This window comes from Leptosomus discolor, chromosome 8 (genome assembly GCF_034619465.1).
Source record: "Leptosomus discolor isolate bLepDis1 chromosome 8, bLepDis1.hap2, whole genome shotgun sequence".
Taxonomy (NCBI): domain Eukaryota; kingdom Metazoa; phylum Chordata; class Aves; order Leptosomiformes; family Leptosomidae; genus Leptosomus; species Leptosomus discolor.
The window spans coordinates 38,641,804-38,656,337 of record NC_141398.1 but is presented as its reverse complement, the minus strand read 5'-3'; the positions used below and the strand labels follow the sequence as shown (position 1 = coordinate 38,656,337).

General features: G+C 54.2%; 2 protein-coding genes across 2 annotated transcripts; one reads left to right on the top strand and one right to left on the bottom strand.

Annotated features, from left to right (window-relative positions):
- The first annotated feature begins 3,032 nt into the window (after positions 1-3,032).
- Positions 3,033-11,656, top strand: CFAP263 (cilia and flagella associated protein 263). Its single transcript, XM_086468802.1, is given in 10 exon segments — positions 3,033-3,138; positions 3,289-3,424; positions 4,162-4,297; positions 6,041-6,187; positions 7,232-7,414; positions 7,839-7,910; positions 8,450-8,605; positions 9,296-9,403; positions 9,953-10,108; positions 11,594-11,656. Coding segments are annotated over 10 exon segments (1,263 nt in total).
- Positions 11,657-12,327: 671 nt separating this feature from the next.
- PRSS54 (serine protease 54) lies at positions 12,328-14,213 on the bottom strand. Its single transcript, XM_086468801.1, has 6 exons — positions 14,020-14,213; positions 13,524-13,821; positions 13,232-13,289; positions 12,906-12,997; positions 12,546-12,605; positions 12,328-12,414 (listed from the first exon to the last, which is right to left on the bottom strand). Exons 1-6 carry the CDS (start codon positions 14,211-14,213, stop codon positions 12,328-12,330), a joined length of 789 nt encoding a protein of 262 aa, XP_086324927.1.
- Between the last annotated feature and the right edge of the window lie 321 nt (positions 14,214-14,534).

Here is a 14,534-nt window from a genome sequence, read left to right as displayed (position 1 = left end):
CCAACCTGCTGAGGGTGCGCCCTGCCCCATCATCCAGGTCATTAACAATGGTGATTGGACTGACAATGCTTTACCTAATGCAGAGCCCAGGAGACCATTCACCTTCTTTGCAGCAAGGGTACGTTGCTGGCTCATGTTCAGCTTTGTGTCCACCAGGACCCCCAGTCCTTTTTAGGAAAGCTTCTTCCCAACAGGACTGAACCCAGTATTGACCTGTGGGTTGCACCACTAGTGACTGGCCTCTAACTAGACTTGGTGCCACTAATTGCCACCCTCTGGACCAGTTTTCAACTCACCTCACGCCCTCATCTCCTGGTGCCCAGTGAGTCCCAGGGGAACTGTCAACTCCAGCCCTTCCCCAAGCCCACACTCACCTCCCCGAGCTGTGTCTCATCACCAGCCACCAGCCCACGGGTGACAGAGCAGAGCTCGGGACACGGGTGTCTTGGTCTTACTCTGGAGCTGCTCCTGGCTGGCCTCCAAACATCAGCTTAGGCTCAGCTGGAAACTAGACTTGGCTCCAGGCTGTTTTGTACTAGCTGCCGAGGAGCCTTTCCAGCCATCAGGTCACAGGGCCACCACTGTCCTTCCTTTTCTTTAGGTATGCACTTTCATGTCCAAACCAAGGTGAGATTGGAGCCTTCAAACTGCACGCAGATTCTCCACTTCTTGGTATTGCTATTAATGGGAAAAGCAGCACTTTGTCAACAGAGAAGAAAAGCCTTAGGCTGCTCTGCCTGATGGAAGCACATAGATGATTTTCTTTTCCTTTGGGTGCTAAGAAAGGAAAAGGACCCACAGCATCCTTGATTCACACCTGATGTAAGTGCTGGGCTTTGAGGTTTGGAGGAAACCTAAGGAAATTGTCCCTGGAAAGGTAAGCATGTCGAGTCAATGGCACACTGTAAAACCCAGTGAGCTTCCCAGGTGCCTGAGCCTGAATGATGAGAAAACCCAATAAGATTTGATCATTTTATACTTTGGGTCCTAACTGAACGCAGTCCAGGCAAGACTTTTACAGGATCTTTGGAAAACAAGGAAGATGTCTTCAAAATGCTTGCTCTCCCAGGGCACTCGGCGCTGGAGAGAAAAGACAAGCTGGACACCCACTCCCACTAAACCTGTCTTAGCGAAGCAAGAGAAAAATCAGCTGTCCTTGGGAAAGTCTGCCACGTCCAGAGTCCAGCTTAACTGGCCTCTTCCTACCAGGACTGCAGAGTGAAAATGAATATCATCTCCGAGGACCTTGAGGAGATGCAGAAATACATAAGCAAAGCAGCCAGCCCTTGCATAAACTAGAACTTATGACAACATATGCAAAGCCATTGAGTCATAGGTTTAAAGCAGCACCGTGATACCAGCATGTGCGTATGCTTTTTTCAGCTAGAGCTGCACTGCTGCAGGGCTAACTTGTCCTTCTGTCCCAGTAAATTCTGCATGGGACCCCAGTAAAATCCTGCCTTAAAAGGGAGATTCACATTTCACCGAGTGCTGCCATCTGGGCATAATTACTCAAAAGTCGAGTTGACTAAAATTTTTCCAAAGGATGATTTTCCCAGTGGAATACGCTGGGTTTTCAGCAGTTTCATCACCGGTGATATCTTCCTCGGCACTTTCCAGCAGGAAACAGGCAGGCTACTGAAACAGCTTGCCAGGCTGATTCCTGGCATGAAAGCCGACTGTGTGCTGCCAGCTCCTCCAGCCTCGCCTGCCCAGCTGTGGGAACCAGGGCTGCCTGCTGGTTTCTGATGCTGACCAGTGCTTCCACAGCAAAAAGCCCTGTTTGCAGCTATAGGGAAGTTTGCCAAGCTTTACCTACTTTCTCTGAAATGCTAGTGAGCTGGGTTTTTTTTTAATTATTGTTACTATTTTCAAATCTGGCTGGAAAGGTCCAGCTGTTTCCCAGAGCAAAGTTAGGGAAAATATGTTTTAGGCCATTAAAAACACCTGGAGATCTTGTCCTGAAGGTACTTCAGAGCTCTGAAGCCTAGTGTTTGGCAAGGGATAAATCTTCTGGCAGAGATGTCGTGGGTCTCCTGCCGACCTCTGAAAAGCTTTGTGCAGCTGGACAGAGCTATAAACTTCTTAAAATCAGCACCCCATGTACCTGCAGCTGCAGAACCTCCAGCACAACCTTGCTGGACCCTCCAGAGATGCCATGCCTGACCACCATCCCATCATGGCTCCCTGGGTCACTCAACTGCCTCTTCCCCTCCTACTGTATGATGAAATACTGACTGTCTCACACAAAACGTGGGCTAGTGCAGAGACCGGCAGTCTGGTCATATAATTATCTCTGCGGTCTTAATCAGCCAGCTCACACAAGCGCTGCTTTTAACACAGGTTTTAATTCATGTCCCCATGTTAAGCTCTTCCATGGGATCCCTGTTCCACCCTGCAAGCAAAGAGGACCTCCAGGCTGTGTCACATACATGCTGTCCCCTCTCCCTCATCTCAAAATTATTGATTTCTGGCATCACGTTCTGTATGTGATGAAGATCCTGCAATGAGAGGTGTTCACCCCTGCACCTGATGAGGCTGGGAAACATGGTTCCTCCCATGGATCGCATGCCATTATGACTCAAGATGCGTTTTGAAGATGAGTTTTGACATGTTCTGGCCAGAAATAGGACCAGCATTGCCAGGGCATTGATTTTTCTCCCATTTCTATAATTGGGTTGACTCGCATCCCTCGTCCCAGAAAAGCCATGGAGATGCATCACCAGCCATATCATCAACTTTTGGGGGAGAGAGGCACATTTAAATAGACCTGCCACCCACTGCTGATGGTCCTTAGCATCCAGCACAGGGAATTCTGAGCACATCACTGTGCCACAGTCTGAATCCAGCAACAGGGACACTTAGAAATGATGCTCCACACCTTGACAAACCTCCTAAAATAAGCCATGTCTGTGAGGGTAGCTGCCTTCAGAACTGGTGCTACTGGTTCCCCCTGGTTTTACAGCCAGATGATGATAAAGCAGAGTCTGTAAGGGGAAGATTTGCAGCGTCATAGGCAGAAAAACCCGTCCATGGTGCAGATGGACCTCAAATGTGAGCTGGGGGCTAGTGCTTGCCTGCAGCCCTCTGGAGGCTTCGCCGCCCAGCTGACAGGCTGGATCCTGTTTGGCATTTCTGGTGAGTAGGATCTGGGAGGCAGTGCTTAACCAGGAGCTTGTGGGAACAACGCGCGTGCCAGGAGACCCCCCCAAGGAGGGTTGCCCCTTTGGCGTTGCACCCCCCTGTGTGGCTCCATCCAACCCCCCCGTAGATATGCTTGTGCCGCAGGCACCTCGCTGGGGGCTCAGGGACCCTTGGGAGGGGGCCAGCTGTGTCACTGGGGGCTGCCTCCCCCCATGCCCTTCCAGCAGCACCATTCCCCCAGCCCGGAGGCCTGCAGGACCCTGCTGGGACCCCTGCATGGGTGGAGAAGCAGGACCCAAGCTGCGTGTGTGTGTGTGTGCATATATGTGCGTGTGCACGTGTGTGTACATGAGACACCACGTGTGGCTGTATGTGTGTGGTCGTGTATCTCCGTGGCCCTGTGTCCCCCCATGCCCCCTGCCCCTATGTCCTCATGTGCCCACGTCCCGTTGCCCCCTGTCCCCATGTCTCTTCAGTCTCCCTGTCCCTGTGTCCCCCCATGTCCTCTGTCCCATGTCCACTCGTGTCCCCATGCCCGCTGTCCCTGTGCCCCTGTATTCCCCTGTGTCCTTGTGCCCATGTCTCCCCATGCCCCCTGTCCCTGTGTCCCCCTGTATCCCCATGCCCGCTGTCCCTGTGCCCCTGTATTCCCCTGTGTCCTTATGCTCATGTCTTCCCATGCCCCCTGTCCTTGTGTCCCCCCGTATCTTGTGTTCACTCATGTCCCTCTGTCCCCTGTCCCATGTCCTGCTGTGTCCCCATGCCCCCGTCCCTGTGTTCCCTGTGACGCTTATTCCCACGTCCCTCTGTGTCCTATGTGTCCCTTGGCCTGTGTCGCTTGTCCCCCATGTCCCATGCCTCCTCCCCACGTTCTGGGTCCCATGCCTCCTGTCCCCATGCCTCATGTCCCATGTCCCCCCGGGGCGGTGTCCTTTGTCCCCCCCATGTCCCATGCCTCCTCTCCCCATGTTCCACGTCCGCCTGCATCCCTGTGTCACCCCCGTGTCCTGTGCCCAGTCCCGTGTCCCGTGTCCCCCCCTGTGTCCACCCGTGCGCTCCCCGCCGGCCGCGCGCGCCGCCCCGGCGTTGCCAGGAGACGGCGATGGCGGAGCAGAGCCCGTCGGCGCTGCCGCGGCTCCGGGCGCAGCGGCAGGTACTGGCGGCCGGGTGTGGCTGGGGGGGGCCCGGGGGCTGCGGGGCCCCGCTGGGGGCTGCAGGAGCTGGGGCGGCGCGGGGGCCGCCGCTGGGCCTTAACGGCCGGCGGGGCCGGGCGGGGCCGGGCAGGATGTCCCCGGCTGCCTCCGCGCCGGGCACAGTCCCCAGAGGCCCCGGTGGTCGCTCGGCCGCGGGTGCTGCCTCGCTGTGGGAGGGGTCTGGAGCCAGGCTGGCCGCTCTCCCGTCCCACGTCCCCGGAAGGACCCAGGCTCTGCCGGCTCCTTCGGGTGCGGGAAGTAGCGGGGCTGGCCAAGCCCCCGGACCCGTCTGGTCCGGGGTGACCTCAGGCCCTCCCACCCCATTGGGCTTGGCCGCTGTTGCCCTGCGGTCACTTGCTTTTGACTCAACCGCTCCTCAACGCGGTGCTTAGCTCGGCCGAGGGCTCAGCCTGACCCCCACCTCGCAGCCTTGCTGCCCAGACCCAGGACCTCCCCATCTCAGCGCTCACCTGACAGGAGGTCAGCGAGCAAGCTCCCCGGTTTGAAATGTGTTGAAGAAAGTCCCCCAACAGCCCTCTGACTTGGGCTTCACAGTGATGAGCCTTTAATCTAGACACCAGCTTGCAAAAAAGGTGCTGCTGATCTCACAGGGATAAGAGTTTGGGTTTCCTTGCTGTTCCTGCACCCTGTGTAAAGGCCAGGCTGCCTTCTCCTTTCTCCTCCTCCAGCTGATGCTGTCTTTTCCCTTCGTGACAGCACTGTGTCCTCCTGAACAGTGAGTGCTAGGGAGATTTGGGATGAATTAACCCACACACAGCAAAATTTGAAGTTAAACAAATAGCGAAGATGGTGCCAAGAAAGCAGGAGAGTTGCCCAAGGCTGTGCCAGGTCTGTGAGGCTCTGCTCCTCTCCTTTCTCCTGGGGAACCTCACGTTGGCTCAAACCTGTGTGCATCCACGCTTGGGTCCCTCTGCTGAGTGCACGTTGCTCTCTTTCTTCTTGCCGGAGCCATGAACAGGCTTTTGGAGTAGATTTTTACCTCCTGGCCTGAATGTTGCCTTTTCACCAGAGACACAGTGAACAGAAGCTCTAGATGCTTTGCAGTGGAGTGCCTTTCTGCCAGCATCCTGCACTGGGTTTTAGCAGCTGCTCAAGCCCAAAGTAGCCACTTCCTGGTTAGTCCCAGACTAAGCCCTTAGAAACTTTGCCTTTGGCCAGGGGAGCGCTTGCCCTCCGCAAAGCAGTGCCTGCCTCACTGTGTCCCCACAGCACTGGGAATCGATCCCGAGTGGTGTCAGTTCTTTCGAGAGTGTACTCCAGTAATGGAGTATTACTCCATGCTGCAGTAAGTTCAGCTCTTCAGGGCATCTGACTCAGGCAGTAGTAGGAGACCCCATCTGTCCTACACAACAATTATCATCTTCTCTACAAAGAGGTGTTTTACCTGCCCGCATGAAGCTGTCACATTGGCTTTAACCTCTAGCCCTGGATTTGCCTATTTAGTTGAACTGAAAGTGCTTGTGTAGGAGGGGTTTGTGGGTGGATGAGAGGACAGATGGGGTCAGCCCAGGGTGGTCCTCAGTTATCTCTGCTCTGGAGAGGCTTCCTTGTCCTTGCTGTAAGCTGGAATCCCTCTAATGTGACCATCGAGATAATTTTCTTGCTGAATACAGGCAAGTGCAGCAACAGTTGGCCAGTGCTGGCTTTCTAATGGCATCTCTGTTGTTCCTTGGTTGTTGCAGTCATGTGGCAGGTACAAATCCAAGCTGCACGGTGCGACAGACTATTCTGTAGGGCTGGCAGCGGAGAAGAAATGTGAGCTGGCTGAGGTGAAGGATGAGATTCAGAGAATGAAGAAGGACTTGGGGCAGACCTTGCAGAACCTTGAGGTATGGCTCTCCAGGACCCTCATGATCACCAGGGCGTTGAACAGTCCTGTTACTTTTCACACTTCTTTCAACGTGCTGTCCCTCAGGCAGTGAGACAGACTTGGTCGGTGAGGGCTGTTCATAGCAGAGCATTGGTGTGAGTGGTCCTGGGTTGAGAGTGGGAGCTGTAAGTGTCCTCTGACCTCATACTGTTCTTGAAGGCAAGTACACCAACAGAGATCAGAGGTGCCCAGTGTCTAAAGATGGATCTTATTATGGCAGGAATTAATAAGGTGAGGGGAAGATTTTTAGGTAGAGAAGCTCAGATCTGCTGGGTGAGATGAAAAAGTCAATGCTCAAAAGAAAAATCTCCTTTTTGTCAGCTTCTTGAAGGTGCCTTTTGTGCCAGTTGTATTTTTTGTTCTATTGGCTCCCAGAAGCTTCCTGATTTGCCTGGGCTCCATGCAGTCCTCTCTGGGGTCTGCCTTTTTGCCATCTCTGGGATTTCTTCAGAGCATCCTCCAAGTCTCAGAGGCTACGTTCCTGCTGCAGGCTCCTTGTGGCTGTACCACCATCTCTGCCTGCCCTGTGCTGGCTGCCAAGACCTCCTCCTAGCCAAGATGCTCAGGAGCTTTTGGGGAAGGAGAGACCTCTGCATTTGATTCATACCCCTGATGCTGCCTGCAGTGGCCAGGAAGGATGAAGCAGGCAGCCTGTCCCTCTTGTGTAGCCACAGGGCATACACAGTAAACAAAGGGTGGCAATTTGTCTTGTGTTGGCTTAGCCAGGCTGACAATGTTTGTAGGTCAGGATGGAGGACAGATGTTGAAGCTCAGGCACATAAGAGATTTTTTGCTTATTCTTTTTGAGTCGGTGAAGTAGCAGTGCTGTATGAGCCTCCACCATGTGCCCTGAGCTGCACAGGGTGAAAGTGCTGCCACGGGAGAAATGCTAATAATGCCAGGAGCAAGCATGCCTGGTCCTTTGCAGTGTTCTCTGTTCCCAAAGCTGTTTGAGTAAGGGAAGTCACCACCTCTTGGCTGTTATGTGGCTTTATTTCTACAGGCAGTCACTGAAGAAGCAAGTGTTTGGTGGAGTGATGTTGAGAAAGCCATCAGTGGCTTTGAGAAAGACATGATCAGCACCATCTCCAGCAAGAAAGTGAGTATCGTAGCTTCTGAGAAGCTGAGAAACATGGAGGAGGAGAACCGTCAGAGGGTCAGCGCATCATGGCAACTTTTGAGGCTGGTCTGTCATCTGACAAGTATGTTGGTTAGGGAAAAAACTAACTCCCATACTCCTGTGGAGCCTACATCACATTTTCAGACTGTCTTAGCAAATCTCTTTGGACAGCCCTTGTCACACTTGGCAGTCGGTGACCAGGCCAGGTGCTCATAGGGCTGCTGAGCTGCAGCACAGTCCGGGAGCACAGCTGATGCAGGGCCCTTAACAGAGCCTGGGAAAGTGCATGGCCATGCCCCCATGTTTGGGGCAGGGTGATGCTGAGCAGCGTTTCTTGCTGGGCTCTTTCCTAAGTCAGCAGTGAAGGCTGCAGTATGGATGAAATGAAGTGGAACCGCACCATAAGGAATCGGGTCTGGGTGCTCTTTCTCCTCCCCAGGCTCTACTGTCCTGCTATAATCTGCTGCCTTTCTTTAGGATCTGCTGGGAGGGAAGTTGCACTTAAAAAAATTCTGTGCCTAAGGGTTATAACAAGAAGACGCTGCAGCAGCAGCTCAGGCAGGTGCATGCAGCAGTTGAGGAGAAGCAGGGCCTTGATGGCCCCTTGAAGAATGAAAGGAGTACAGCCCAGTGCAGGTCTGTGTAGAGATGCGTGGCCCTCTTCCTCCTTACCTTCCTACTCTGCTCCTGGCCTTGCTGCCTTTGTCAAAGGGCACTGTCTTCTGCCCAGGTTCAAACCTGGCATGTGTCTGCGTGCATGGGATGAGACCAGAAGTCTCACGGAGTGGAAGCTGTCAGACCTCTCTGTGCCCTGGAAAAGATGTGTGGTGGATCAGAGCAGTTCCCTGGGGACTGGCTGCTGCTGGCATGGCAGGAGCCTTGCCAGAGGGGACCTGTCTGCACTGCATGGACCCTCTAAGCTAGGACACAGAGCACAGGCTCGGTGGCATGCTGCGTCTCGCATTTCTCCCCAAGCCCCAGGTTTGCAGCCAGGCTGAAGACTCTGTTCTTTAGGTCTGCTTTACCCATAGAGCAAAGCTCTCTTATTTGGGATGCGGCTTTGGTCAGCAACCTGCAGCTCGTCTTCCTTGGGGTTTGCAGAAGGAGCAGATGGGACAGACACTCCGTGAGGTACATTTGCAGCAGCTGCATGTTAGAAATGCCCAGTACCAGGAGAAGATTGATGAGAAGAAGGAGGAGCTGCTGCAGCTAAAACTGACCTCAGGGAAGACTGGCCAAGTCCTCAACTTGTATAAAGTGAGTGAACCTCCCAGCACCTCCATTTTGCCTTTCTTCTGTTTCTGAGGGTCACACACCAGCTGATTAACAGCTCTCACATCCTTCCCTGTCTCAGAGGATGGCGAACACCTCTCTGCCTTCCCACAGACTTAGCAGTTCAGTTGGGAAGTTCGAGCGACACACCAAAAGCAGTGATGCACTCATTCGTGATTGCCTACAGCCTGACGGTGGGGTTCCTGCTTTGCAGCACAGTTGTTTTGCACTGCAGGGGAAAATACCAGTATGGAAGAGTTTTGGTGCTGAGTTGCACAGGAAATTACTTTTTTTACACAGCCTGTTGTATTTGAAAAGATGGCATGAGCTGCAGCCGTCACTCTGAGTCTCTGCTCTTAGCAGTGAAAAATGCGTCTCAGCTGGGTGTATTTGCTTCTCACCGGTCAGCCGTTCTGTCTGGGGCATTCCTAAACCCCAGCTGCTTGCTGTGGGCTGTGCTGTGGTGTGACACACGAGGACATAACAAAGCGGTAGCTGCATGACCAGGGCATGACGTTGCCTTCTGCAGGGGATCAGTGGTGCCGCAGAACTCCCTTGGGAGACGAGCTCCTGCACTGCCAGCCAAAACCAAGCTGGAGGAGTGGAGAGGTGGCTTTGCAGGTGGCTGGGAGCTGCCATTGTGCCTGCTGATGCTGCCCTACTCTCATGTTCCAGAAGAAGCTGCAGGACGCCATGGAAACATCCACGTCTCTGATGAAAGACATCTCCCAGAGGAAGGAGCTGCTGGAGAAAATTGAAAGAGAAGCTGCTCTGGTGGAGGAGGTAAGAGGACGATTTGGGAGGCCCCAAGACTCCACTTGGGAGGACTCTTTGAAGGTACTTTTTGTGGTATGTTGGATACCAATGCCCATTCAAGGCCTGTCAATGAGCAGGGTACCTGTGCCTTTCTGGGTCTGAGCAAGTCCCAGGGCTCCTGCCGATGCCAGTGAGCATGGGCAGGTTTGCAAAACAGGGCATGGATTTTGGCCCTGGCTCCACAGGTACCTGCCACTGGCTTCTTGAAATTCTGTTTCCTTGACCTTTTCATCAGCAGTGTCCTTCTCAGGGAGAAGTGGCACTGCTGTCATATCAATCAGGGGACATATAGCCTGGCGGGGACACCACAGCTTTGGGAAGCAGGTTCAAGGGGTTCCCTAGCTGTGCTGCCTGGCAGGGATGGAGACACTGGTGGCTGCATCCCACTGTTTTCCCCTCACAGTGCCAGGGGTTTAATTTATCCTGTCTGCCTGCTTCCCTGGAGGACTGGCCACTGTCTGGCAGAGGGACATTTCCCTGAGATCTCCTTGCCCTCTGTCCCTATTCCTCTGGCAGCAACGAGCCAAAGCTGAGAGAGTGAATCGGCAGCTGCGGAAGCAGCTCTCAGACTACAGTGTCCCCCCTGTGCTGAGTTACGTGCAGAAGAAGATGGCTGTTGCTGACCTCAAAAACAGCCTCCGGGCTTGGGAGAGGAAGGTGGCAGTTGCTGAGGTAAGCGAGACCAAGCTGGGTGCGCAGCAGCCTGGACATGTGCCAGCTGGGCACTGGGTCCCAGTGGAGGTGCATCTGCCCACCCTGAGGACTGGAGCGCTTGCTCCTGATGCACTGGGAAGATGTGCGAGAGTCTCGTGTGGTGGTTCCACTGGTGCCTGGCAGAGCCAGAGGCTCTTCCTGTTTACAGGGCAGCAATCACTCCCTACTCGAAGGACAGAGGCTGAATTTTAATGACTTAACTCGGAGGGGAAGCCAAGGCAAGGACACAGCTTGTAATTTGACAGGAAGCACCATCAGGCTGTTGCTATACTGAAGCCTGTTGTGTGTGTAAGGAGAAGGGGACATATTGGAGCCTGATGTGCTTCCGGTTCTGCATATGTAACCTGCACTGGCCTTTTCTAGAGCTCCTGATGGCTCCCTAGTGTTTGTAGTCTGCTTTGATGATCTCAGGCATTTCTTTCTTACTTGTATCTTGACCCTTTCCTGATAAGGAAAGACTAGCCAAGATCTGAATGTGAGTTTCTGGCCAAGTTGCAAGAATATCTTTGACTCTCCTTCTGCTCCAACTCCTGCAGCCTGGGAGAAGGTGGAGAGATAACACAGAAGAACATAGTCAAAGCCTGGATGTAGCAGGGCATGTCTGTATCCCTGCCTCACGTGCACAGCAGTGTGGGGAGAGAAATGCCTGGGGTGGATGGGATGGATAGTGTGGTCCTGTACTCCTGGCACCCTGCTTGTTCTCAAGTGGAGATGGGCTTAGCTGTGGCTGGGATGGAAAAGGCTCTGTGCTTGTGCCTGTCCAGCACTTAGGCACTCGGCACCCCAGTCCACAATGGACAGGGCTTATGTGGTCCGACGTTCCTCAGAGGTCAGAACTGCATGGATTTGGGCTTGACCCATCAGCGCCAGTGCTGTGGGTTCAGAAGTGGGGGTCCAGCTGTGGCTACCCCAGAGCTGGTGGGCAGCCTGCCTGCAGGCCTGTCTGCACAAGCAGATCCCTTCTTACCCAGGTGCTCCCCTTGACCAGGAGACCCCGGCTGTCTATGCAGTAGTGCCCAGAGTCCTGCCAGCCTCTGGGAGCCAGAGAGCAGTGAGGGCTCAAGAGGCTAAAGAAGGAACCTGTAGCTGTCCCTGGGATAAGAGTGAGGCTATAAACCTGTTTTCTTTGCCGGCCGCTTTGTGGCAGGGCATGTCCAACACCCCTGCTGCCATGCAAGGGGCTGTAGGTTTTTATACAGTGCTGTTGTGTGGGGTCTCCAGGCTTTCTGGGGCATTCAGGACAGAAACCAAAGCTGGTGCAGATCTGTCGGAGCTCTCCTCAGCATGCCACAGCGAGCACTGATCTCACGTGGGAGCAGCGGGGGCAGAAGGGGCAAGCAGTACAGCAGCTTAGGCCAGGCTAGATTATAGCCTTGCAGCTTTCTCCACAACATATCACTGCTGTCTGAACGTATTAAGGCCTTCCCCTTTCTCCTCTTGCAGATGTCCTTGCAAAGCTACCGCAGAGCGTGGAACCAGGTCAAGATGTCTGGTAACCAGCACTAGGCTTGTCTGATGCTGCAAGGGGGCAGTGGAAGCTGCAGAAGGAACCAAGCCTGTGGGGAATTTTGCTGTCAAGTGGGTGAACGTAGCACCCTGCAAGCTGCAGGGAGGTGAAACCACTTCTGCATGAAATGATAAAGAAACCTAAGGCTCCGTTGTGAGGCCGTCTCTTTGGTCTTTCCCAGCACGTGCCGGCTTCCACCAGGCGCCACTGCTTGGCCCTGCTAGGTCAGCTAGCTCTGCACTGGGTGTTCCCCCCTCCCTCCATCATCACAAGCAGTTTTTCTCTGGTGATCAAATCTGACATGTTCACAGGAACTGTCCTTTCTCTCTGAGCAAGCCCTGGTGATCACTTAATGAAGGAGGAACCAGAGGGGATTCCCTGGGAGATGTGGGAGTTCAACATCTCTGAGCGTGCACTGACAATAGAAGAGAGCAGAGCAGCATGAGCATATAAGGCAAATCATTTCAACATGGCATGCATGAACCAAGCAGACCTTCTGATCGCAAAAGAGTACTTCATTTACCTAAAGAAACAAATCAGCAAGAAGAGAGCAGCTACCCTTTTCCCAAGCACCTGGGGCAAGTGTAAGTGTCCCTTGGAGATGGGAAGCGTTTTCCTGCTGCAGGAGTTAAAAATCATCTCAGATGGCTCAGCCTCAGATGACTTCAGGTCATCTTTCCTTCTTGGGGTTGAAACCAACTTCCTGAAATATCCTCACTGCTGGTCTGGAAGCCTCTTCCCAGTCTTTGGGTGGAGCCTGCAGATCAGCTTACACTCTGACTAGCGTGGGGAACGTGGGAGGTCCTATCATGGTGGCCAAAATCCAGTTGCTGTAGTAGGACACTGGGGTGTATAGGAACAGCCCGTAGCATCTGATGCCGCCCTCACTTTCAGGACCCATTTCTCAGTCCCTCTAATCTGGCATATGACGGGGTTGCCAGCATCACCCTTTTGAGAGACAAAAAGGGCAGGGTTGTGTCTCAGCAGTATCCCTCCTGCCATTGCTCTCAGTGGCTGTGGACTTCACCAGGGTGAGAGGAGGGCCGATCACAGCAGTTCGGTCCTTTATCATCACTGGCAGCAAAGCATCACTGATTCAGGGGGCTGGCTGCCTTTGGGCTGATGATGTCCCTGTGTGCCCCAGAAGAAGTGACAGGCATTTCTCCCTGTGTCTCTTCATGTCCCCATCAGCCCAGACCCACGCCTGATCCTTTGGTACGTACCACAAGGAACCCCTCTTGGTTTTGCCTTCTGAGCATCTTTGACCCTGGCCACATCAAAGGCCCTTGGAGGCCCCAGCAGGGTGAGAGGTCCAGGGACCAGGAGCAGTGCCTGCAGGCCTGCAGGGAGACACACACCCTGCAGGTCACGCAGAGATGGGTACCACACGTTCAGTCTCCCACGCTTGCTGTTTGCAAGCTGTGTGAAAGGGATCTTTTCCTGTAAGGACAGAGCAGAAGCCCAATGACTGTTTTGGCTGCTCTCCCAGCCTGGAGTCAGAGACAAGCAGAATGAGGAGGAGATGGTTTGGCTGAATATCTGCCTGGTGTGGGTTGGCACTCTGTATCCCTTACCAAACAGCCAGCCACTTTGTCGGCGTCCCTGTGGCTGCAGCGTGCCGTTGCAGCAGTCCTTTATAGCAGGCAGAGATCCATGTCCACCATAGAGAGCGTCCTCAGGAAGTCACTGCAGCACTTTCCCCTGCCTGGCCAAGGGACCACTGTGAGCCTGTGGCTCTGGGCAGCCCCTAGCCTCCAAAAAACAGGCATGGGTGACCAGTGGGTGCTTCTTCCTCCCAGGACAAGCCCCGTTCCCCTTTGTCCTATTGGGCCGTTGGCAGGAGGGAGTGGGAAGGTGGCTCTCCACCCTGCTGGAGGGAGCTCTTTGCCACAGGAGCCAGAGGTTGCCTGTGATGGGATGGATCCAGCCCGAGACCCAGCAGTTCATGAGGTCTGAGGCAGAGAGGCTCCCCTGGGGGAAGCGAATGGGCTGAACGATGCTGCTGAACGCCAGTGGGGCAGCTGTCCTGAGCAGAGCAATATTGTTGTTGAGCATCACCTTGTCAAAGTCCTTGTAGGGGATGACAGTGCTGGTGGAATACTGGTGCCGGTCCTCCCGTTGCCTCTTCATGGCGCTCAGTCCAACCAAGGCCACCACCTGCTGCCTGCGTGGGGTGGATGAAGGGGACTGGGTGCAAGCAAAAGCCTGGGGCAAACTCTGCCTGCCCCTGCTCTGACTGAAAGATGCTCGCCTAGCTGCTGGGCAGCAACAAGACCCTCCTGAGTACTGGGAGGGGGTGTTACTCCCTCCTGATTCCCAAGCATTGCCTGGGGCAACACAGGACCCCTTGCAGGGCACGGACCTGCTCTGCAGGCTGGATGTGGCGCTGAGGATCCAGTGCTCATTCAGGTTGGAGCCGAAGGCCAAGAGATTGCGCTGCGTGTCCTGCAGTGCCACCACCCGTGGGAACTGGTCTGTGGCCAGCTGCGGCTGGGCTTTCCAATGGGGAGTTCCTGGTGGGGACAAGAAGTCCCTTCTCAGCTCATCAAAGGCCATGTGTGCCTTTGGAAAGCAGGACAGAGAAGGTGGGATGGTGTGAGGGATGTGAAAACTACTTCTTTCTATCAATGGTGAGAAAACTGTTGAGAAAGAGAAATTACAGTACCCCTTGTATGCACTAATTAATAGCCATGGGTGAAAGGAGCTGGTGAGAGGCAGAAAGCAAAGGCATCTGGGGCTCCTGGAGGGCTGACACGCTCCCAGTAGGTTATCCCTGGATCACTGTTCTCCCTGGCGAGGCCTGCCATGGTTGAAGATGCACATGCCCAGACCACTGTCTTGAGCGCCCTCTGCAATACTGGGTATAAGGACAGCCAA